Here is a 26,190-nt window from a genome sequence, read left to right as displayed (position 1 = left end):
TCTGTGATCTGCAATGAGAGAACATGCCCAGGTCTATCCATTCATCCTGGCACCAGAATGAAAAATGTGGAGCAGACCTGAATCCAACCCATAGCCTGGACCAAGACCCACTGATCTACATCCTAAAGCAGAGTGGCTCAGCTAAGCCCACCTAGATCATCTGAATGACAGTCAACATAAGAGCAATGAGTGGGTGTTGTAAGCCACTGAGTTTTGGGGGGTGGTTTGCTATGCAGCATTATTGTGGCAATAGCTGATTGATACAGAATTCTTAGATAAAGAGTATTTTAAATTTTTCTGTATTAGAAATTCCTAATACTTTCTGACAGGGAATTTGTATACCTGGCTATAAATAAAAATAAAAATAATGACTAGTATTTTAGGGCCCCTCCTAGGTTCCAGAGGCTATGCTAAGTGTTTAATAAACATAATCTTTATTTCTTTAAAAAGTAGTGCAAAATAGGTATCTTATCTCCTATTTTACAGGTGAAGAAACTGAGGTTCAGAGAAGTAAGAGTTCCTTGTTTGAAGACCCACAGTTAGTGAGTTTCAAGGTGGTGATATAAACTCAAGCCTGTCTGATTGCAAAGCTCCATGTTCTCTGCTCTACAGAGTATTGCAGGGGAATGTATCCCATGAATTTAAAAGGATAAAAGGATGAGCCCTGAAATACAATCTTGGATAGCAGTATCGTTTTCCAGCAGTCAGAATTTTTCTGAATTGTCCAGGTTTCCTTAAAACAATAATGATATATGCTATCAGATTGCGTGCAGAGGGATGAAAACCTGTGAAGTGGTATATTTTATTCTGAATTAATCTTTCCCTCTTCTGATTTGCCACAGCACATTGCTCATATTGCTGCTATAGTGAGGGTGCCTTGCATTAAATCTAGTTGTTTACACACACACTCAGCAGACTGGGAGCTCTCTGAGGGAAGGCATCCTCTCTCTTTCCACTTCCTGTCCTTCACTGAACCTCGCGCAGGGTCTGCTGTACGGGAGGACTTAACCGTTTCAAATTCTATTCTCAAAGTACTGTTTTTTAATTGTTTGGCATCATTTGGATAGAATGTAGGTGTGCTTCTCCTAAATAGTCAGCCTACTTATATTATGGACATTTCAAGTCATGTAAATCAAATTTCAGGAGGCTCATGAACCTATCTAAACTACATGCAAAACTTTGAGTGTGCATCCTGAGATTTTTAAGGTGAAAAGATCTATATCATCCATCAGATTCTCCAAGGGGACTAAGACCAGAAAAGGTTAGGAGTCATTGAAGTACTGATGGAATTTATGTAGGAGATGGGTTTATATAATGGATGAATTCTCTCCTGAAGCCTCCTTCTCTGGGCACTGCCTCCTCCCATATCTTGGGGTGGTTGTCTGAATTACATGGAGCTAAATTACGTGACTCCACATTCATTCACAGAAATGATTGGCTTAGAGGTGGGCATCTTACCCAAGTTAGGTCAATAAATTTTCTCTTCAAAAGATTTGCAAGTGAGACACTGAGAGGCTGAGCTAATTAGAAGTTATGGAGAGTCAATAGCAGAGTCACCATTTAGGGTCAAGTGCAAGGTGAATGAGTAGAAATCAGATGAAAACAGTAAGAACAGAAAGAAGAAGAAAGAGACAAGATGGTCTCTTGGAAATAAAGAAAGCAGTCTCTATTTTTCACCCTTTAATGTTCTGGCCCTCCTCAGGCCCAGGTGCTTTTGGGTTTCTATTCTCAGATTTTTTTTTTTTTATAATTATATTCTTAAGCATCCCCTTACCTTTATTTTCTTAATCTAATTTGAGTGGGTCTTACTGAAGACCACAGAGATGTAGCTAGAACAAATTCCTTTCAAGATGGCTTCTATACCTATTAGGGTCAAATTGGACTTCAAGAAGTGCATTTTCTTAATTGACTTCCCTGACTTCATCTTACTTTTCTCTTTGATTTTCCCTTTAATATATTGTATCTTGTCTTATTAGCTGCCTTTGTATGTTGCCTTGAAATCTTGTGGGAACAAGGCAGGTTGTGTATAGATAAACAAGTAAACAAATAAATCAAATATGTGGTGGTATTGTCTTTGTCTCATACTAATTCAGGCTTAAGGTCAAAAGCCCTAACCTGGGAACCTGGAAATCTAGGTGCCTTGGTGAGAGTGATTTTACATGGATCGCCCAATCATCAATGACTCCAAACGTGGGCAGATGAATGTCCACAGTCCTCAGCCTGGTAGCCAAGACTCTGTGATCTGACCCAATTCACCTTGTCAAATTTTATCTCCTGCTGTTTCTTTTCACATACCCTACAGTGTGGTCAAATTGAAAAACTCACGCCCCGTATTTATCGGCTCTCTCTGCTCATGCTGCTTCCTTCTACTTGAAATGCTCTTCTTTTAGTAAAAGATCTTTGAAATCTATCCATCCCTCCTATTTTGGTGCAAATGCTACCTCTCCGCAATCTCTCGCTCTTTTCTCCATTGCCATCTCCTCTCTCACCCCAGATTAGCAGAAGCAATCTCTCCTTTCTCTGAATTCCCAAAGCATCTGTTGTTTTCTGGCACTCACTACTTTCGACCTGCATTTCATTCATTCATGTATGTGAATCTCCCACTAAACTCTAAAATTCAGCAATCAGCCTTTTTATGCCCCAGGCACCTGTGTGCCTAACATGTAGTAGGAGATGAACATATCTATGGGGATGTTGAATGGGGTTTTTCCTTTTGTCTGGGGAATTTCGTTGAGCCTCATATTTGAGGCAATGAATGGTAAGTGCCAATTTAATGTAAAGAGAGATGATTACCATATCTCCATTGTACCTACTCAGAGGGATCCACTCCAGTCCTTCAACTGTAAGCGTGTCTCTCCTTCCCCCAATTACCTATGTACAGACTATATAAGAGAAAACTACAGAGATTATCAAGAGATTCTTTAAAGAGATTGTTAGGAGCAGCAGGAACTGTGGTGTCCTTCCCAGCATCACCCCAACCCAAATGAGGGGACATCCTAAGAGCCACCTTAGGAAAGACCTGAAGTGGTTTTGAGGGGGAAGATTGGCTTGCTCATTCTCCTGTTGCAATATCAGAAGGAAGAGAGAGTGGGCAGCAGTGAGAGAAAGCTACTACCCGGTAAGTCAGGTAGAAGCTATGGAAATTAGCCAGGCTAGAGCTGTCTTGGAAGGAATCTGCCCACTGGGGCAGTCTGCTGGGGCTACAGTGCCCAGCAATAGAAATGGGCTTTCTGGTATGTACCACTAGAAGGCAGTTGCTGAAAAGAATCCTGAGGAGTCAGAGGGAGAGAGCACCACCCATGTCAGGGAGCAGTCTGGTCCAGACTAATCTACAGAGAATCTCTGAAGAACTTAAGAACTCACCAGTGAGCCCCATACAAATTGCCTGAATTTAGATGCCTGCCATGTTAGAAGGCTCTTGACAGGAGAGAACTACAACAGCTCCACCTAAATAAAAAGTCCTTTGCTCTTGTTGATCTCATATTCCCTGAAGCAGGGTTGGAGAGTAGGTCACACGAGGAAAGTAGAGACCATGGCCTTCCCTCCCACTGCTTGCTCCAAGCCATAGGTCAGGCTTGATGTAGGGGAAGAAAAGCTCTGAATTGGATGAAAACATGAAATGTTAATTTACCATACTTGGACTTTTCATTTCTAATGATGAGATCATTTTAATGTCTGGAATTGACCAGGAAATGATCTTCCTGTGGGATGATTGAGCTTGCAGGGATGGGAATGAATAGTGTTTGAAGGCAGAGGGTATAAAACAAACAAAAATAGCTGTTTATGACTCTATTTCTCACCTTCACCAAACTACCCTTAGTCCAGCCCATTTACTGAACAAGCTACACGTTTTTCGAATAATAAATGGAAAAAGTATTGTCACTCTGATAGAATATTATGCTTCTGATCTATCCCTTCTGAGACTGTTTTCTCCCACTGGTAACAATGGTCCTGCCTTGAGTTATCACAACTCTCCCACCTAGCCCACTCTGAGATAAGAGGCTAAGTTTCATCGGGTGATCAACTGGCATGAAGGTCAACAGGCTATTGCCATGGGAAAGAGTGAAGTATACCCACCACCATGCAAGTCAATTTCATAACCAATATCATGGAATTAAGCGTGTAAAAGCTCAAAATAACTTGCTCAAAGTCATCTAGCAATTTTGAGGCAAGGTTACCACTCATGTTTTTGGATTTCTAATCAAACAGTCTACTTGTACACAGTCTAATTCTTTTCAAGGGCTCATTGAGTTAGCCAGTCATCTTAAAAGAAGAAAAAGAGGATAAATACAGCGTGACATTATTCATCTTGCAATGAGCACTTACAATGTGTGGTGTGCTGTGCTGTACACTTTACATGCATTATTTTATCTGATCCTCACAACCCTTTGAGGACATTTCATATGAGGAAATTATTTTTTTCATAATAATTTGCCAAAGTTTGCAGAGATAGGGCCTGATGGAGGATGGCCACCGCCTTCACCTTCCTACTACTGCCTGTTAGCTTTGCTCTTGGAACTTCCTGCTGCCCTTTTTTCTTTTTAGCATCATTGATCATGTTTACAAGTAAATCACACAAATTGCTTAAAAATATCCAACATTGCAGAAGCAATATCATTGATTCAAAATTATCCAGTCATATGAATATTAATAACATGTAGAAAAATATTTCAATGGGCTGTGAATAGACATTTCAACCCTAAGAATCAAAATTGGTATTACTTACATCTCTGACACTGGTAAATTTTGTCATTGGGTTGATATAATAAATGACTTCAATATCGGTTTCAGGTTTTACAATGCTACGTGAAATTCTCAAGGTTATTAATATCCTGCACTGCCTGATGTTTTATCTGTTATTTTTCATAACACTCTCATTGTTGAACAAGGGAAAAGAGATGACAATGTCATTCTTTTTCTTTGCTCTTTGTTGAGATAGTCACCTTTCTCACTTATTAAGAGTTAGTATGAAGCCCCGAGTTCTTTGATAGGAAATACTTTATCAGTGTCATCTCAAAGGAAGGAAATGAGTAATAACTGTTGTAAGACACACCTTGCTTTTGAGAGAATTCCACTAGAATAAAATGCTAGCATTTGTTCTCACACGTCAAAGTCCTAGCAAAAACCTGGTTTCACATCAATGTGAAGCATAGCTGAATAATGGAAAGTGACCTTTGGGTTTTAAAGATTTCTCTTTCCAGATTTCTTGTACATTTTTCTATGCACAACACACAAACCTACAAAGAACTCAGAATACATTGACAATTTTATGAGGTTAAGACCTATTTGCTATCAAGATATTTTAATGCCAAGTCTGAGAACTTCAAACCTCAAGTTACTCTCAAATCTCTTTAAAAATATTCATAGGTAATGAGGTTTTAGTAGTTAAGGTGTGCCTTTCTCAGAGGCTCTCGTTTCTATGAGCATTTCTAGAATTTCATGGATAAATACAATAACAGTCTACTTTGCTAAAGAGCTTACTTGTTAAAGAGATCATCAAGGTAATGGCTATATCCTGTATGAGATACTGGTAATTCCCAAAGAGTTGTAGTTGCTGAAAAAGAAAGAAAAGTAAATATGTGTTGATTCTGCCATTATAGCATTTTTATCATCACCAATACTCTTTTCAAAAATAGTCAGGAAGCAACTGGCTTTTTTTTTCTTTCTTCTCTTTAGGAAAAAAATAACTTACTTAAGATCTTTAGCATCTCACTGGGTAGAATGAAACCAGATCACTATTTTCCCAAGCTTAACTTAATTCCATATTAGCAACAAGAGTTATTCAGTTGAGAAACACCCTTCCATTGGCCACAGTAATTCTGGCAGTTGTAGTCTCAGCGTAGACAGTTGAATTTTTGACATAAGATAGTAAAGCCTGAAAGTTCCACTGGGAACTTCAAACTTAAAATTTGAAGTGAAGGCCTCAAATCATTCAGCAGATGTTTCTCTCCATCCTTATCCATGGATGGAGTTCACAACGTAGTTCTCTTGGAGTCCATTCACTTTCACAAACTGAACAAGTGCCCCTATCCCAAGTAAGGGCATGGCAGACTTCAGTCTGGTATGCCTGCCTTCCTAAGGTTTGTGTAGACATAGAACTTCTTTTAAGTTCACATTTATGGAGTTGAAATATTTAAATAGAAAAGGCAACTCGTTACTCTCCAGAAACTTGCTATGGCAGTACCTTATGCAGCCAGGACTGAGCATTAAATTATAATCTGGATCCGAGCACATTACAGACCAGATTTATGCAAATGAAAAATATTTCTGGTCTCTTAGAGAGTGAACCCAAGGCCCAGAATTTTCCAGGTGAATGTCCTTGGGGTACAGTCTGATTTATATCTAGACTATCAGAGTGAATGGCCTCAGAGTGGACTATGGTTCCAACTCTATCCATGAAGACTTTAGAACTGAAATTCTGCTTTCATATTTTTGAGAGGCTACAAATGGTTCCTAGGTGTCCCTCTCCTCCTCTAATTCTTTCTCTGTCTCTTTTACCTTTCCTTTTCATACCCTTTCCCCCTTATAATTGTAAAATTATAGACACGCAGGGTCAGATGGGACAGGGAGAAACGTTCAAAGGCAGCTTTAGTTCTCATTCTAGGAGCAGCTTTCATAGCACTGTGGAGGGCTTTGGAAATCAGCCAGTCTGACTTCCCAGAGGAAGATAAAGGCTTGGCCAAGAGCAAGACCTAATTTGTTCTTAGTGACAGAGGCAGGACTTGAATCCAGGCTTCCTGACTCCTAATCCAGTTCCTGTTTCTGTCTACCTGGCTGCCCCTTAGACCTCTGTGTGATCCTTGCAAGCAACAGCCCACCAGATGCTGCAGTCTTGTGGTCCTCTCATTCACCTCTCAAATGTCTCAGGAAAGCAGTAGAATAACTCCCTCCCTGACGTGTTCCCTGAGCCTGTTGGATCATTTTGCTATGGAGCAAGTTATGACTGAACTAACGAAGATTATTTTCAACCTATCCATATTTCTTCCATACAGCTAATTAATTCCTAAATGATTATTTTTATCATTTAATTTCAAAAGTCTTTTTTTTAATTTTTAAAGAATTTTAATCCTTTACTAATGACATCTCTAAGTGTGTAAGTTCTGGGCAGACTCAGAAGTAAAGCTCTTGTATGGGAGTTTTTCTAGCTTTTGAGCCCTTCAAAGTCAAATTCAACAACTTTTCTCTCTTTTTATCTCTTCTTCGTCTTTTGCCATAAATATTCCACAGTTGGAGACTGATCCATTTCCTGCTGAGTTATATTTAGGCTGCTCTGAAGCTCTCTTCATACTCCAAGTGAAGAAACAGAGGCTCAAAGAAGTTAAGTGTCTCAGGTTTTCTAAAGAAAAACAACACTCCTAGAAAACTGATCTACATCCACTTATTTCTAGTTCCATGTTTCATCCACAGTTATAACAAGTTCCCAAGATTGCAGACATTTATTTTGATAAATGTCATTTATTTATAAAGCATTAAATCCTGTGTAGGAGCCACACTCCACAGAATAAACCAAGGATGTAAATGCAATTAGAACTGGGAAGAAATTATTTTGGTTCATACCCAATAGAGCAGTGATGTACTAGTAAACTGGATCAGGTTGTACATGGTCAAGTATTTAAATGCCCCAAAGGATGAAACCAGAGCAGCTCGGCCTTCTCTGTTTAAAAAAAAGAAAATAATAACTGGTTATGTAGGATACACATCTTCCAGTCTCTTTTATATTTCAAAAAGAGTTCAGTTTTTAATAGCCTACTGAATTACATTCATTTAATCACTGATTCACCCTCTCAGTTATTTTTCTAACTACTCATTGACTCATTCATTTTATCCTTCAATCATGACTTCACTCACTGATTCATATACTCACTTTTATTTAGAGTTTATGAGGTACCAGCATTATGCTAAGAGTCACAGAGGATATAAAATGAATCAGTCATGGTTCTCATTTTCAGCAAGGTTTCAGTAAATTAAGGAGATTAACAGTACGTTATAAACACAATACAACAATATGATAAGGTGCAAAATGTCGAGCATTGACTTGACTGTGACCCATTACATCCTGACAACACTTGCTTCCCAAGAATTGAACTGTGTGTGTTTTAGACATAAAGCCAAAGGACGGGGGCTCTCGCATTTGAGGAAGTGTGGCTGTGACCCCAATATTTGAGATGTAATGGATTTTGTTGGCTTTAATACTCCAGGAAGAACCTAGGGTAATAATCTGAGCTGGTGTGGAGATCAAGAGAGATAAAGACAACAGTAAAAAATGCAGCTTAAAAAGTACATATTCCCCCTTTTAAAAAATTCTGTTGGAGCTGTTATTCCTTTAACTGAGGCTTGGCTGGGTGGAGGGTTAAGACAGGCCAAAGAAGACAGTGTGAGGTGGTGGTGCACAATGGAGGACTGAGGAACCTGGCCAACATCTCCTCCTGCAGCCCCCTCTTGTCAAGGTAGAAGTGAATCCATATGGGAGGCAGCCCACGTCCTCTTCATTCCCAGTCCCCAGTGACACGGACGCCTGCACTGCTCAAAGACTTTGTCAACAGAACAGTGAAATGAGAAGGAAAATCTAAAAAGCCAAAGTAATAGCCACTTTGCCTCAGACAAGATGAGAAGGTTCAGGTGGAAGATGGGCCAGGATGCTTTGGGCAGATGTTTTTCACCAGGCTGTGAGGCACTGCTGTTTGTTTTCAACACAGACGGTGGAGCAGAAGACAAGGTGAGAACGAGCAAGCATTTGTAGCCTGGATCATTTTCTGACATAAACTTTGTGATTTCATCCTTTTTTCTGCAGTTGTGTACATTTCCAGGAAAAGTAAGACGCTCAGATTCAAAGGAAAGTGCAAAGAAACATTCTAAGTAAAGCACCAAGGGTGTTTGCATGGGCCTCCAAAATTACTGCTATTCCTAATGATTAGGAATTTTAAGCAGCTCACACATTTATTTATGTATTCTACAAACATTCATTGACTGCTCTGATGTACCCGGCTTAGTGCCAGGTGCAAAGATACAGAAATGAACAAGGTACGAGCCTTGCCTTAAAGGACTTGAACTATGACAACAAGTCAATCAGGTTTCAAATGATAAAAATGAAAACCTGTGGATCCGGACCTATGCATCTAAAACTGTACCTCATCACCCTTCTAGAGGATATTTTCTCAGGAATAAGCGTGTATCAATGATAGCAAGGGTAAAATGAGCCCAACAGAGCTGAGCCATATCTAATTTTTATGAATCTATGAAATATAAAGGCAGAAGAGTTTCTACCCTGATGTCTTACTAAACCATCTGTCACTAGAGAAATTTTATATTATGACTTGTATTTTAAAACAGTATATTGCATTCATAAATGCAATGGGCCACTTGCATGAGAAAGAGCATCTGAAGTTCAAATGCCACCACCTTCGAATGGAACAAGTCGGCACTTTGTGCAACCGTCCAGGAGTTCAAATGCCCTATGCAAGGTCTCCATACCTGGTGCTTCAGTTTAACCTCCACAACTCCCCTCTGAGAAGCCTTCCAGCCCAATTTGGCTCTCGGGCCCCTGCATTCTCCAATCAAAACCTCATTTCTAAATATGGCTCTTCATTTCCCCCACCTGAATTCCCTCTCACCTCCTTCCTGTTTCCATAAGTCCTATCCATCCTTCAAGTTGCAACTCCCCTGCTGAAACCTTCCCTCCTGGCTTGAGCTATCACACTGAACTACTAGAATAATTACTGTATTGTTTGGCCGTTAATTTATTTAAAGCTAATTTATTGAGCACTTCTCACATATCAGGCATAAGATTCTCTTGTTTTGTGACTATATCTATCTCCATCTATAACTATATCCTTTACTGGAATGCAAGTCCTCCAGGGTGGGCTCTGTCTCATTCTTAAACCAACACATTTCCAAGCACACTATTTAAAAAGAGCTCCATGAGTTGTGTTAATGATGGAAAGCATGAAATAGCGTGAGGGTCCTGAGCACTCTCATTTTGTAGTCATCATGACATGAATGGGGGTTAAGGCAACAGAGACAGTAAAGAAAGGGCTTGGAGAGACTCTCTGAAAGCCAAACCAGTAAAACATAATGCCTGGTTGGCTAGGGATGAAAAAGAGGAAAGAGTTAAAAACACTCTGAGGTTTGAGCCTCAGTGATGGACTCTAACACCCAAATGGTCCTCAGAAGCGGACACATGGGAGCTGGGAAGAGGAGCTGCTTTGGAGGCAGGGGAGGTGATGATGTCGAGGGTGTAGAAGAACACAGGTGCAGGCTCCCAGTGTTCAGGGAGATGTGCCAAGCTGTCTTGCTGATATGCAGCCAGACATGGACATGGAAATTCAAGCCTGGCACCTTTAGGTGAATAATTCCTGCCAGTTACTGCCATTCAGATGCAGCGAGGGACACACCAGAGAACTTCATGGTTGTCTTTTTTGTATAAACCTCAAGATTTAGATATGTCTTCCAGATCATTGGCCAGGAAGATGGCCTGAAGTTACCCCACAGTATTACAGGAAGCAATAGGAGAATAAGATTTATGAACAAAATATAAATCTAAATGTTTAGCTACATTTAAAGTATAAGTACAAGATCAGAAATGAGAGAGGAGTGGAGGTGAGGGAGCTATATCGGGAAAATAAACAGTTTTTAATTCCTTCCTTTTCCCTAACCACTGCCAATCAATTCTAAAAGTCTTTTATGTAGCCATTTTGGATATTCACTAATTTATATTTTTGAGACATTTGGGGGAGCAATCTGGTGGAATGTTCCTTTTCTGCTTCCTCACTCATCCCCAACTCTTGAGAAAAAGGTTCCAGCAAGCATCCAGCATACAAAATAAAGGAGAGGAGAAGTAAGAAACGCAGTTAGTTTTTAAATATCAACTCTAGCCTTTAATTGTCCACATGACCCAGCCATTTATCCTTTAAGACTCAGCAAAAGTCACTTTATTGTGGCTTTTACCAGCATTCTCAAGCAGCACTAACGCCTCCCTTCATTTGTGTTCCAGTAGAACTTTACCCATAGCTCTGTTGTTACATTTATCTCTTTAAACTATAGTTGAATTCTGTCCAGAGCCAGACAATGGGCCCGTCAGTCATGGAGTGGAAGGGAAGAAGTGGCTTACTTGATGAGACGAGGCACACACTCGATGTTGACTGTTTTCGAGGTGAAAGGGGATGCCACAGATGCCTCCTGCTCTGACAGCGAAATGCCCGCATGAGCCATTTTCAAAGCCTGGAATGGTAAATCCATGTTACACCTGTTACTCCTCAGGCCAGGCTCTAACTGTTCAAGCACCATGAGGCTATTCTTCACATTATAGAGCTTATAACACTGCACCCTTCCACCTCTGGCTCTCTGTTTATGCTGGCCCTCCACCTGGAATCCTCTGATCCACGAAGTCACCAACTGAAGAGGCACCAACTAAACAATGATCTAGAGGTAGGAGGGTGGTGTGTGTGTGCATGTGCATGAGTGCATGTGTGTGTGTTAGTTGTGGGGGTGTAGACATGATAAGAAAACGGAAACACTCATTCAAGAAGTCTATTAAAAAGATGACAGCATTTGGATGAACATCTGTAGGGGACTTCACCGTTACAGTTCTTACACTTAGCGAGCCATCTTCATGAACAACAGGAAAAGATATCTAATCCCCACCTTTTCCTGGGCTGATCCAGCCAACCAGCTAACTGCTGGGATGAAGTATGGGGCCCACAGCATCTTCACTGGAGACAGGGACCAGATCACACTCATCACAGAATCATTCCAGGACATGTGTTGCCTCACTGAAATAAGAGCTAATTCATTTCTCATTAAGACTGACAACTGTCCCGACAGTGCACAGAGCAGACGGTGGCCAATAAGCAGGCCAGCAAACCCCTAATCCTACAAGAATTGTGTGAGCATAAAATGAGATTTTGTATTTCTATAGTTCTGTAGAACTACAATGTACCTGGTTACTGTAGCCAGTACATACTAAATGCATGTTCAATAAATATTAGAATATTTCCTTCTTCCTCTTTTCTCACTTAGGATTTTGTATCTCTGTTATATAATTCAGGCCATCTAGTTTATGTCAGGGTTAGATTTATTCAGGATTCTTTCCCCCACCAGACAATGAACTCTTTGGGGGCAGAGGCTATGTCCTTTCTAGCACTCAATTTATTTGTTTTGTTCTAAATTCCTCATAATTAATGGGAATGGGTACGCATGCTAGATTTTGAAAAGCAGACTAACAACTAGCTTCTTCTCATGAAGCATAAGGCAGAAAAATTCAAAATAGGTCTCTAAGGATGAACATAATTTTTCACAGAACTTTGAAGATAATATTTTAGAAGGAAGTAAAACAAATACTCAGATCTTAAGTATTTAATAGGCTTTGGAAATACAAAGCAATCCTCTTCACTTTTTGTCCTACAAATTAGCTACTAAAATATTTTCTTATGTGCATAAATCTTCAAGGTAGGCTACAGTTTCAATCATATCTTCAGAACTCAGATTATAAAACATGCACTGCCTTCTATTGCATATAAGAAGTAATCTGCTAAGAATCATTTAATTTAGGCTTGCTAGAGTATGTAATAACCAAATAGTTTGGTCTATGATTTCACTGAGCATCAGAATTTTTGGATAAAGCCAACTTTTTTTTTTTTTTTTGTGAGGAGATCAGCCCTGAGCTAACATCCGCCAATCCTCCTCTTTTTTTGCTGAGGAAGACGGCCCTGGGCTAACATCTGTGCCTATCTTCCTCCACTTTATATGGGACACCGCCACAGCATGGCTTACCAAGCAGTGCGTCGGTGCGCGCCCGGGATCCGAACCAGCGAACCCCGGGCCGCCGCAGCGAAGCGCGTGCACTTAACCGCTTGCGCCACCGGGCCGGCCCCTGGATAAAGCCAACTTTTAAAAGCTAACCCTGGAGTAGAAGTTTGGCAGGAATAAATACAACTTACAGATAATTCAAAATCTTTAACCATCAGTTTCAAACTTTTCCTTCACTAAACCTTTACTAGCCATGTGACTTGGGGCAAAAAGAGAATTCACCTGCCTGAGACTCATTTCCTTATTGATAACACAAGAGAATTAAACCAGCTAGTCTTGTAAAGTTGCTTCTGGGTCTGAAATATGGGAGTCTAAGTGGTCTTTCCTGGCCTTTATTCTTCTAGGAGTTGCCAGAAACAGCTGAAATGACTCATCTCACTTTACTCCTCTCCACTTCCAACCCACACTCAGGTAGGGGTGGATATGAACAGCAAAATGATAAGTGATTGCCAGCAGAAGGGAAAAGAGATAGACCCAGGGACTGTGGGGTCCTCAAGAGAGAGATTAATGAACTGCCTGCATTGGCAGAAGTAATTTCTACTCACCCCACAGTCATTAGCTCCATCTCCACACATGCCCACATAATAACTGCAGGGGAAAGGATAAGAAAAATTAATAGCTTAATGCCTCACTTGAATAATTTCCATCATAACTAACTCACATGGGATGAGTGTGTGTGTGTGTGTGTCCTGAACACATGTGGAATCAGGCTGAAGGAAAATAACTTGGAGAGAAATATTCCCAGAGGAATAAGGCCATTGTATGATTTAAATCATTTCAATCAATCACATGGATACTGCCAAGGACGTCCATAAGGATGCTCATACACTTCAAAAGAAGTTCCGTTTGATGACATCAACCAAGGCCAAGCTTAAGAGTGTGCAGTCATAATCAGAGCACTTCCGCACCATCTAACGCACAGATCATAACCTAATCCATCTCTGTTTTGGTTGCTGACTGTGGCTGAAAGTTTAGAGATTAGACACTAGGATGAGAAACATTTGGGAAACGGTTTAACAGACATAACTAAAGACATATACATATATTCTTTTTTTTTTCTGCTGAGGAAGATTCACCCTGAGCTAACATCTGTGGTTGATCTTCCTCTATTTTGTATGTGAGCTGCCACCACAGCATGGCCACTGATGAGTGGTGTAGGTCTGCATCCGGGAACTGAACCCAGGCTGCCAAAGTGGAGCACACAGAACTTAACCACTAGGCTCCTGGGGCTGGTCCCCATATACATATATTCTTGATGCATCTTGGGATAAAAATGAGATAACATGCTCCCCCACCATACCAGTTTGATGTGCAAACACAATGATATAAATAGAAGAGCAAATATTAAAGCTGTTGCCAGAGAAAAGGAATTTCTGACGCGAGACACACTCTGTCTTCTATTACAAGTAATACATTATAGGTATTCGTTAATGGCAATACTATTAAAGGCTCAGTGGCGATTTGCCAAAAACACATGAAATAACAAATCAATACAGGGAAAAATGAAGTTCTTGGAGAATTTCCTTATTAGTAGTTGACACATAAGAAATGGACATTTTTATAGCTCAAAAATGATCAAATGTAAACAAATTCATATGGTTCAACATAATATTTGGCTAGTATATATGAAAATCACCCTATAAACATTGACATGCACTCATGTTCATGTCATGACTATGCACATTTGCTGAAAATGGCTTCCTTTCTTCAGCCTTAAAACACATATTTAGTCTCTTTACACGAGGAATCTTACATCTTCTGGTGTTCTCTGAATTCAGAAGAGAATTCATGCAACCCTATGCACATTTCCAATGATAAAGGTGTGAAGAGGAAGACTGGGGAAATTGAGAAGATAGCTCATTCTGAGACAGCATATATCTTCCTGAATCGATTTTTCTTTAGGGGAATATAGCTTTTCAAAAGTAAGCATTTAAGTTGGCAGAATTTCTCAGGCATTTGAGAAGGGTAAAATTACTTTCTTCAGCCAATATCATATAATGACCATGTAGGTAAAATAGTAATTTTAGACAGTGGATACGAAGCCAGCCTCAAGGGATTATGGGAGTTAATAGGCAGTTTTTGAAACTCCCCTAAGAATGCTTGGGCAACAAAAAATAATAGTCAAAGGCGGTCTCCTGATTTTGCCTACTACTTATCAGCAATTACCTAAAGTTTCACTGCTCTTTACTCCTTTTCAGTTTCCAGAAATCTGCAACCCAGAAATTGTAACATTCCCAGCAAGTAATAGGTAGGTCTGGTCTCAAGAAGAACCATTTCACTCTGATGTGACTTGGTCGTCTGTGTTTTTGAAGGAGATAAGAAACAGTTTTTTTTTTTTTTACTTTGGCCTCTATACCCAACCCTCGCCAGGGTCAGATACAGCGAAAATGCCATTCTACCTCTTTCCTGGAGGATCTGAAATTATTCATATGTCTTCCAATGGACCAACCTCAAATAATTCCAGGTGATAGCTCACACAGTTCCCCATTTTTCCCATTCTAAGCCATACAAACCCCTATTTTTTCTATTCTCTATATCCCAGCAGAGGATCTTCCTCTAAGATATGCCCAACGGGACACAGACGGAATGCTCTCTGGGGTGGCTAAATGGCTAAAATGGCTCTCAATGATCCCCACCTCCTGGTATTCATGACACTGTATCATGCCCTTCCTTGTTTGTGGGCCGGCCCTAGTGACTTGCTTCATTAAAGAGAATACAGCAAAAGTCGTGGGATGTCACTTCTTAGATGAGGATCTAAAAAATGGTGTCTCTCTCTCTCTGGCTCTTCTCACTTGCTCACTCTTATGGAAGCCAGCTGCCACATTGTGAGTTTCCTTGTGCAATGACCCATGTGGCAAGGAACTGAGGGTGGCTTCTGTACAACAGTCAGTGAAAAACTGAGACTCTTAATCCAACCAACCACAAGGAAGTGAATCCTGCCAACCACACGTGAGTGAGGCTGGAGGCAGATCCTCCCCGCTGGAGTGCTGAGGTGACTGCAGTCCTGGCTGACACCTGATAGAGCCTGTGAGATACCCGGAGCCAGAAGACTCAACTAAGCCCACCTGAATCCCTGACCCACAGAAATGTACAATAATAAATGGCATTATTCCAAGTCATTAAGTTTTGAGGTAATTCATTATGAAGCAATAGACAATGAATACACTTTTTCATGCAATAATACCTACTTCAATTTCTGAAATTCTTCAACAAGGCTTGATTTCTGCCCAGGAGACATTCTTGCAAAAATGGTTCCATTCACTAGGATCTAGAGAGAAAAACAACTATTGCAGTAAGATTAGAAGAAGAACACTTTTTAAGTAAAAGAGCAGCCTTGAAAAATCACTCTTGGCCTCTGTTTTAATATAGCCTCGGTTGGTAAGTCATTAGACCCAACCTCAGGCAAAGGAATAGGGGATTTCTTGCTTTAATATTTAACCCTCCCTTTCAGTCCTCTATCACACTCTATTACCTCTTTCCAGGCCATTTTTCCAAGATGGGGTAACTTTTAATTAATAATAATAACTAAAAAAGGAGCAGAGCATATGGAATAAAAATGCTTAAGGAAATACAATTCTTTTTACTGAACATTGTCGCCATAACTGCGGCATAGGCAGGGGAAAGAGCGACAGGTCAGGAGTGGAGACACAAGGTTCTGTTTTCAGCTCTGTCCCAAACTGTGCAAACCTTGGACAAGTGACAACCTCTCTGAGTCTCAGTCTTCCCAAACTCTTCAATGAGGAATTGCACTAACAGTTTCCTAGAAGCCTTTGGGGTCTAGATTCCATGGTCCTTGACCGGTAAGGCAACAGAATTCTCAAGACACCGCTAACAGATGGTTGCTGCCCTCGGCTTGCGCTCCACTATCTCCTTCACACTGACAGCACAACCCTGCAGAGCACTATTTCAGAATAGACACACAGAGGACAAGATCAATGATTTTGAAAATATACCGCGGGGCCTTTGTTTCCTCCTGCTGTAAGTTAAGAATCCAGACAGGAAGGGGAATAGTGTTCAGCCTGACATGAGTTGGTGGTTTTCAGAGAGAAGGTGACGCAAAAAACAGAAAGCACATCTGGAACTCTCTGGAGGTCCTCCCTCCCCAGGAGGAGAAGGGAGGCTGGGATTGGACTGACCACGGAGGCAGGGCAAGGGGCTGTACCAGAACCCAACTCTGAAGAGGAAGCCATGGGCATGTGCAGGACCAGGTAGGCATAGGCGGGGCTGGGAAACTTCTGAGGGAAGTGCCCCTTTGTGGGTGTTTAGTCCCTAAGTCTGAGACAACTTCACTGATCATCATCTTCACTACTCTTTTCTCTTTTTTTGCCTCATTAATTCGAGGAACAAAACAAAACACTTCATTTCTCCAGTACTTACTTTTGGAAGCAAGCTGTTGAAATGCTGAAATATCACTTGGTATGATTTCCCACTCATTGCAAAATGGTAACAGCTCCCTCTTTCTCCAGCAGGCACTGAGCGGTTTCCAATGTTAATGCAGCTATCCTAAAACCAAAAGGGCGTTATTTCTACATCGGCTCTGAAGGGATGTCTCTACTTTCCTACATTTTATTGAAGGAAGTATATTCATGTTTCATAACAGTGTGAGGGCCAACAAATACATAATGTGTAATTTGCCCATGGAATTTAGATTCACGTGAAGATGACACAAACTGTCCTCCCAAGATTCTATAAACACATGATACGTTGATGACATGATGCTCTGGATCCTGTCTTGGGAGATAATACGTGTGCTGTCAGTCTACTGAGGAAATCATTCCAAGGTACCAATTAGCAATTCCAAGGGAGAACAGGAAACATTCTCCCCTTCTCCTCTTTCTCCTCCTCATGCAACCTTTATTTCCTAAGATCTCTTTTCATTCATTTGTTCAAAAATCATGCCCCAATTTCTTCTCTGTAAAATAGGCAGACTTTCTTCAGAGCCTGACTCCTTGTAGCACCCGACCTCTCCCCACCCCAACAGGTAACCTGTTCCCTCAGAGTGCCCAGATCCTCTTCCACATCCTGTGTCTATTACACCAGCACTACTCCTTTTCTGAAACTCTTTCCTTCCCATCTTTCACCTGTCAATGTACCCCTTATTGCTGTGTTCTAGCCCCACCTGGCTCAGCTCCTAGAGAAAGTATCTGATGATGCATACGCACTCATTATGTCAATAGCTGATAACGGATTCTCATGCAACATTTCCCAGAGGGCCTTACATTTGTGTAGGACTCTGAATTCAAATAGTATAGGAGGTGAGAAAATTTTATTCATTAGAATAAAGATGATAGAATAAGAATTCATCTTAGAGAAAGCCGCGTATTTGGAAGAAAACATATTTTGATGTGCCGAATTGGGAGGCAATGCGATACACCCCTCCCCTGCCACTCCCATTGCAAAACAGCCAACAAAAGACGTGCTCAAAAGCATCCCACATGAGGCAAGGACAGGACTCCTTTTGTTTTTACTAGAAAGGGGGAGAGAAAGTGTGGTGGGAGGGAGCCAGAGAGGAGGAAAGCCTGAGACCGTGTTGCAACTTCTCCCAGCAACGACCAAATCTTCAGTAAAGGTATTAAACTCATGATTGGGTAGTGTGAGTGGACTGTTTGTTAAAAACTAGTGGCGACATGAGTTTTGTCACATAGTGTAATTGAAGCAACATGCATTGATGCAGAAGCAAGTGGGTTTGCAAGGAAATAGGCACCGAAATCTGCTGAAAGCATAGAGAGAGCTGTCGTCTTTTACAGCCAACACAATGGAGTTTGAGCCAAGTTAATGCACCTCTTCACAGGGTAGGGGCAGGGCCACTCTGTACAGTCTTGAAGTTTGTGTACTGAAAAAAAGGCTTACTCTACACTCAACAATCTGAAGGGCTGGTCAGCCTGGAGGAAAGGAGCATTTTTGTAATTTATCACCTGGAAGACCATCTCGTTGAATTTACACGAAGGCAGAGGTGCCTCCTTTAGTGATAGAATGTCAGACTGCAGCCCATTCTCTTGATATGAAAGAGCTGTTTTGTAACAAACACACAGGACTTGCCTTCTAGAGAAAACTGATACCTGTTAACTTCACATCACAGGTACAGCACGATCTAAATGTCCATGAATTGGGGTGGAATCAAATAGACCTGAATTTGATTTCCTGCTCTGCAACCTGCCAGTTGCATGCCTTGGGCAAGCTTACCTCTCTAGGTCTCATTTTTCCCATTTGTAAAATGAACAGCTCGCTCAACTGTATTGGGTAACTGCAAGGATCAGATGGAAATCAAATGGATATAAGTCAGTGGTTCTCAACCATGACTGCACACTGGAATCGCCGAGAGGACGGACTGATGCCAGCTCCCAGCCCAGAGATTCTGATTTAATCCGTAGAGCCTTGGCACTGGAAGCTTTAAAACTCTCCCAGGTGATTTCTATGTGCAGCCAGGGCTGAGACATGCTGGTGGAAATTACAAATGCTTTGCAAACTGTAAAACTCTGGACAGATGCGAAGGATTATTATGGTGATAACTTCTATTGTCAAGAGAAGGTTGCCCAGGGTCAGGGCTGTATTCCATCAGCCCAGGCCACAGAGGGGTCTTAAAACATTTGCTCACATTCTTGCCAGGTCCATTCTCTTGGTTCTCTACCAGCTGCCATGTCACAGAGGCAGGAGCAAGCTCTTCTGGCTCATTGGCTTCCACAAGGATCACCTGGCTCCCTCGAGGAATCATTTCGGAGTTCTTTGCAACAGTAATGGCTGTTTGGAGATTGTCACCTAGAAGACAAAGAAAGTCGGCTTGCTTTATGTATAAACCTCTCAGCAACCAGCACTGAGCTCTCACTCCTCTGAGTGTCCATACCACTTGGTTGGTGTCCTCGTTGGGGCCTTTATCACTTTCTGCCTTATTTCCTAACCATTTATCTTTCCCCCTGCCCGCGCCTGTCTACCCTGATGGTCAAACTCTATGTCTGCATCTCCCTCCCATGATAATTAGCACTGTGTCCTGAACATTGCATATTTGCAAAACATGCGCTAATGAATAAATACACGGCTGAGAACTTTATGACTAATCCTCAGGAGATGAACAGCTCTTAGTGGTGAAGGTAATATGGGCCCAGTCTGATGGCATCAAATCATCCTTGGCATGTGGATTCCACTTAAGCAGAGAAAAGAACACTTAGGGCTGTGGCAGGCTTGGATTTGATTATCATGTGCCATGCCTGCCCCACTGCCCTGAAGGACAGTCCAGAAGTGTCTCACACCCTTTGCACAGAGGTCTTATTGAGGTTCCTGATGAACACACCCATTCTTGTGTTTAAACATTTACTGTGAGCCTATTAGGACTGTGCAGATCCTCAGTAGGAAAAGTGGGTATTAGACAAAGAAAATGTGATATGGTGCTGCCTCCAAAGCCCATGGTGGTATTGAAGGAGCTACACATGTTCCAAGGTAAGTGGACCACAGGGAAACAAACTTGACAGCAGAGCAGTTTTGTTTCTGCCTCAATCACACGAACTCACTCAGCTCACATGGTCTTTTCCTTACGCCTGGGATACATTCAACTTGTCAGGCCTCCAGAAACACACACCTGTAATCATCACGGTCCTGATGCAGGCCTCGCTCAGTTCCTTCAAGACTGGTTTGGTTTCCTTTTTCAAGCGATTCTCCATGACAAGAAGCCCCAGAAATGTTAACTCTGACTCCACCTTCTCCCTTTGGATTCAGGAGAAAATCAATGGTATTAAAGCTTGTCTGTGTAATCTCAACAGTTGGATTTATTTCTTCTTTTTACAATTTCTGTTTTATCAATGTAATACACGCACATGTTTAAAAAATCAAAACAAACCCAAAAGCTTATAATGAAAACGAATAGTCTCTGTCTCCACACCACCTCACCCCTTCTCCTTCCCAGAAGCAACCACTTGTATATCTTTTACCTGCTTCTTCCAGTTTTCAACTCCATTTTTTAAAAGTAATGTGCTTATCTTCTAAATCTTCTGTTGGTTTTCAAAAATTTTGTTAATTATATTTATTTTTTAGTTTCTTTTTTTGAGCTTGTAATCATTTTAGTTTATTAGACATTTATTAAGTACTTACTACGTACAGGATACTATAGTAATAGTTGAGTATGGACTCATCCATTTCAGCCTCCATCTGCAACCTCCAGTAAATATATGGCATCAGCCAAGGATTTGAAGAGTTTTCAGAATTTGAAATTGGAGGCTTGGAATCTAACTCGGTTACATTGGTTATGCAGGACCTCTTCTCTGAAGTGGAATAAATCTCAAGTGGCTTTTTAAAAAGTAAAGTTGGGAGCCAAGAGCTTTCTCGATCTCTCATTGTTCCTTTTTTTAACGGGAGCGGAGGTAAGATTGCAGGGAGAGGCAAGGGGAGGAGGGGGAGACCTGGGGATCTAACCTTTCTGCACACTGTCAGTTAATCCCCCATGTTCAGTCCTGAGTCTCACTTCCACCTTCCACAGCACATGACATATCTAGGTCACAGCCTCTCCAGGGTTCTACAGGGTGAACCAACTTTCCTCTTGCTCCCTCTCTCTCTTCCCCTCTCTCTTGCATGGTGTAGGCTGTAGCTTCTTCTATCCTGCTTGATTCAGCTACCACTCCTCCCGCTTACATTACGTGTTACAGAAATGTGTAGAAATCTCTCATCTGCACTTATTGCTTCTCTAGTTTTCTTTGGTATTGTTTCTTTTCCATCATGTTAATAGGACTTGGGAAGGAAATAAACAAGTGGCCAGTAAACCTTCTTTAAAAGAAGGATTAGAGTTGGATTATCGATGAGAACTATAATTCAAACAGGGATGGGAACACAATGAAGAAATTTCTCTCTGAAGTAGAGTATAAGTTGCTACATCCTTCATTCAAAAGTCCATTCACTAAATAGTGACTTTATTCTAAATCTTATTTTAGGCACTTTGGAGAATATTCAGATAATCAGAGATGAATCCTGCCTTAGTGTTCTCAGAGAAGATTATAAAAAGAAAATCTACCTTAATATAGAACTTGTTAAAATCCCACCATTTAACTTCATGACTTTCTATTATAAATTAGATTCATATTTTCTCATTAACTAGGACTACAAAAAAAGATCCTAAAATCTTCTCACCAGTTATTCTGGTTTTTACAACTCTTTCTCTCGTTCATTTCAGGCACTTTGGCCTCTTATGGCTCTACAACATTCCTGGTAAAATCCTGTGTCAGGGCCTTTGCACCCACCGTTCCTATCGGCTGCAATGCTCTTCCCCTGGATAACTGCACGCCTCGCTCCCACTTCTGTTCAAATGACGCCTCCTCAGAGGACTTCCCTCATCACTCCATGTAAAATGGTGTCCTCTGTCAATTTTTTATGCTCTTAACCTGCTTTATTTATTTTCCTTCAGGGAATTTATCACTACTTCACAATATTTTATAGGCTTATTTTATTATCTATTTTCCCCAATTGGGATATAAGCTTCGTGAGGGCAAGAATTTTATTTTATTCACTTCTGAATCCTCGGTGCCTTGAAAAGTATCTAACACATAGTCAAGATCAATAGAAATTTGCTAAACCAATGAAAGGGATAATCTTGATAAAATATTTCTTCTTCTGGTTTAGTTTTTTTTTTTTTAAGTCATCTCAAGAAACGCTTCTACTTCCCTTTTATGATGTCAGTTTTTTTACTTCTCGATTTTCCTAATTGGAAAACTTTGCTAAATATAATTTGATTCTGAAAAAAAAATCAAAACCCTATTCCTTTACCCTGTTTGAAAACAGTAACTAAATTCCAAGAACATAATAGGCTCCTGATATTCTCTGGGAAATCCTGAGATGGTTAGAAATCTAGTACATTTTATCTTCCATTTTCTTACTTTGTTATATTTATAGTAATGTCTACCTCACTAGTGGCTTTTAAATGAGAACATCACAGCTGTGTTTGTATGTGGCAGCTGGGTGGTGGCTACACTCCGTGTCTAGCTACATAAATCTTTTCTACACACATGACCTTATCTTTCGTTATTAAAATTTGTGTCTTGAAAAATTACCAAATCCTGTGTGTTATGGGTCTTTATGCTTGCTCAAGAATAGCTAACACCTTGAATGTTAAATCTGAGAATGCCATTCATGTATTTCAAGAAAAATGAGCTTTGTGATTCTATTTAGAAGATTAAAATGTCAAGGCTGAAAGGCTCCTTAGAGATCATCCAATCCTACATTTTATAGATGGGAAATAGACACAGTGTATGGAAGGGACAATGATTACTGAGCATATTAGAGTGGATGAACTTAGGCTGTAAATAGTAACGTTGAACCAAGGATATCCACATCTTATACAGAGCGTCTAATTATATATAAATGAGGATCTCTCCATCAGCAACACAAAATCAAAGATATGTAACACATAGATTATTTGTTATTCAATTTTCCACAGTATTTCTCTACTCTACTTATAGACAATTCAAAAACAATCTTTAAAAGCTAAGAAACATTGAAAGAAAAAATAATCTACAGATTATCCTCTAATGATGACAATTTATCCCCTTATCATAATTAGGAATACTAAATTCTATTTCATATAAAGAATTCAATTTGCACTCACTACCTCTCCAGATCTGAGGGAGGTGTACTACTGAGCCCTGGAGGAAACCAAGTCTAAGGGATTCTGGAAGTCTTTCAAAGTGCCAACTGTCTCCTTCTCTCAACCCCTTTGTATGTGGGACCCCCGAGTCAGTCAACCACACAATGTTCCGAGGTTGAAGAAATGTTGGTTGTTTTTGGTGAGATGATGAAGTCCAAAGCAGAGATAATTCACTGACATATAGAAGGCAGGAGATCTCAACTGTCATCCTTGTTCTGCCACCAACCAGCATTGTGACCTGAGCAAGTCCTCCCCTGTTGCCCATCTTGGAATCAGGAGACTGGATGAGATTGATTCTCTGTCTCCAAGAGCCATCCCAGTGATTTGAGCTGTCTATTTGTCCCTCACCAGAGCTCATTCACTTCATGCACACAAAGTCTGCTCTACTGCCAATTTCCAAGTTCCTTACCTGGTTAAACTCTCTACTTCTGAAAACTTCTCCATGTTCAAGGCTTTATGGGCAAGGGCAATGACGCGAAAGCCCTGCATTGTGTACTTCCTCAGCTCCTGTGGGAAATTCTTGGGCACTTCCAGGAGAGAAGAAAGAGGTAAATGTAAGGTCAGATTGAAGGCTGCCCAACTCTTGAGCAAGACTCTGGGATGCAGTCGCTATACCTTGCTTTAACTTTCACTCCATAAAAATGCTTTCATAAAAACTACAGCTTCGGTTAAAGGACACAAACAACTTTATACAGCATGTTTTTGTTACTCTGACAGAAATAAATGCCAAAGATGTGCTGGTCGTCAACTGGATGTCAAATACACTGGCTGGGTTCACTAAGGACAAACCTCAGGACTATGTTTACCTGGGTGAAATGAGGGAAACCGATGATCCTCTAGATCAGGGGTCAGAAAACTACAGAGCAAATCTGGCCCATTGCTTGTTTTTGTAAATAAAGTTTTATTGGAATACAGTCATGCCTATTTGTTTGTTTATTATCTATGGCTGCCTTAAGGCTACAACTGCAGGGTTGAGCAGTTGAGACAGATACCTTGTGGCCTGAAAAGACTAAAATATTTACTATCTGGCTTTTTGCAAAAAAGTTTGCCACTCCCTGCTTTAGATAATAGGTGACACAATGCCAATATTTGTGTATTTTGTCATGGCATTTTAACTAATGTTAATATATTTATAAAATTTTTATGGTGTATAGTATGTCTATAAGTGTATTAGAAAGAAGCACAATATAATGGGAGGGGTAGTGACTTAGAAAGCAAAATACTTGAGTTCTAGTCTCCACTCTACTGCTGACTACCTCTCTGACCTTGGATATGTTAAGCTTCTCTTATGCATCTCAATTTTCTCATCCATAAAATGAGAGGGTTGTGGCTCTCTATGTCCCCATTCAGCTCAGACTTTTTGTAAATCTAGAATAATCCGTGGGATCTAATTTCAAGGAATCTCCTAGCTCTCTATTTCTTAAATACAGAGAGAAAAAAATCACTTAAGATGTTATTAGCACATGTCAAGGATCAGAGGTTAGGACACTGAGAATTGGAAAGGCTACCAGAAGAATGAGTGATGGCAAGTGACAGACCCAAACTCTTACTGATAGAGTAGGGGCAATAGTTGCCAGCTAAAATTTCAAGAAGATTCTTGTATCTGTGTGGATGAAAAAAAGAACAACAGTAAAGTAAAGGCCATCAAGCTGTGAAGGATAGAGTTAATGGGAGCTCTGAGGAAGATCAAGTCAGAAAAAAGGGGGCACGTCTAAAAAAGAGTTCAAGTAGGAGAGAAGTTAAAGCAATCATTTGCCAAATCTCGAATTCTGTGCACAAGTTGATGGCTATTAGCAATTGTAAGGAGAATATAGATGAAAATCAGGAGAAAAAGGCCAATTTTATCCAAATGAACTCATTCAAATGCAACAATATTCTTATAAATCTGTGCTGCCGCTTAGAGAGTGCATATGTTTGTAAGACTAAAAAACAATACAAATCAGCTCAAAATCTGGCCCAGAAAGATGAAATTGCTGTGAAAATTACCAATCACCTTGCTCTAATTCTAACTAATTTACTCTAATCAGTTTTTTTCTAAAAGATTTATCTTTTCTATATTCTCCTTCCATCAATCTGAGTCCCCACAAGTGACGCCACCCCCCAGAGGTGACAGAGCACCCCATCTGCAGAATTAGTCTAATGTCCAGCCTGTCCCTTTGGATACCTCTCAATGCTCCTCATTCTCACCATCCCTGGTTCTCTGATCCCTCTGTAGTGTCTTGTTCTGGCTCCTAATGTATGCTTCGCTCTCCTTTCATGATAGCCTATTGTGGTTGGGCTTTTCTGGCTGGACCATGCCCAGATATTTACTGTCTGCCGCTCTGCCTTGCAATGATCATGTCTGCGTTGTTGGATCTACTGGGCCTCCATCCACCCACCCGGAAAACAGCCACCTCCACCTTCACTAACTTAGGTCTGTTTGCTTTATGTATTTGGGCCTTTAAATTATGGTACCTCCTGAAGAGAAAAGTTGTCTGTTAGTACCTGTTTCAGACTTGCAGAACCCCACCAACATCTCCGGGGCACCCTTCATGTAGGCATGGAAGTGATCCTCCCCCGCTAGCTGAGCCACCACAGACATCCTCTGCAGGCTGGAGGAAAATGGAAACTGACACAAGATGGTGATGGCTTCCACGGGACTCTGCAAGTGCACCCAGAAAGGGGAGCTTAAGAAGCTTTTAAGTGAGATTTAGCAGATGCATGCCAACAAATAAGATTTACTCTGCAATGAGCTCAAGAACATCATGAAGTGGTACATTTGTAAGACA

General features: G+C 40.7%; 1 protein-coding gene across 1 annotated transcript in view; it reads right to left on the bottom strand.

Annotated features, from left to right (window-relative positions):
- Nucleotides 1-26,190, bottom strand: part of ATP13A5 (ATPase 13A5) — a 110,436-nt gene that overhangs the window by 16,818 nt on the left and 67,428 nt on the right. Inside the window, exons 16-25 of the mRNA XM_058555609.1 lie at nucleotides 25,907-26,063; nucleotides 23,832-23,949; nucleotides 20,375-20,499; nucleotides 19,400-19,560; nucleotides 17,182-17,307; nucleotides 15,993-16,072; nucleotides 13,350-13,392; nucleotides 11,108-11,217; nucleotides 7,558-7,654; nucleotides 5,482-5,554 (exon numbers count right to left, since the gene is read on the bottom strand). Coding sequence (XP_058411592.1) covers nucleotides 5,482-5,554; nucleotides 7,558-7,654; nucleotides 11,108-11,217; nucleotides 13,350-13,392; nucleotides 15,993-16,072; nucleotides 17,182-17,307; nucleotides 19,400-19,560; nucleotides 20,375-20,499; nucleotides 23,832-23,949; nucleotides 25,907-26,063 — 1,090 coding nt within the window. The remainder of the gene's footprint in view (nucleotides 1-5,481; nucleotides 5,555-7,557; nucleotides 7,655-11,107; nucleotides 11,218-13,349; nucleotides 13,393-15,992; nucleotides 16,073-17,181; nucleotides 17,308-19,399; nucleotides 19,561-20,374; nucleotides 20,500-23,831; nucleotides 23,950-25,906; nucleotides 26,064-26,190) is intronic.

The sequence above is a fragment of the Diceros bicornis genome, chromosome 15 (assembly GCF_020826845.1).
Source record: "Diceros bicornis minor isolate mBicDic1 chromosome 15, mDicBic1.mat.cur, whole genome shotgun sequence".
Classification (NCBI taxonomy): domain Eukaryota; kingdom Metazoa; phylum Chordata; class Mammalia; order Perissodactyla; family Rhinocerotidae; genus Diceros; species Diceros bicornis.
The sequence above is the reverse complement of the archived record's forward strand: the minus strand, read 5'-3'. Positions and strand labels throughout refer to the sequence as shown.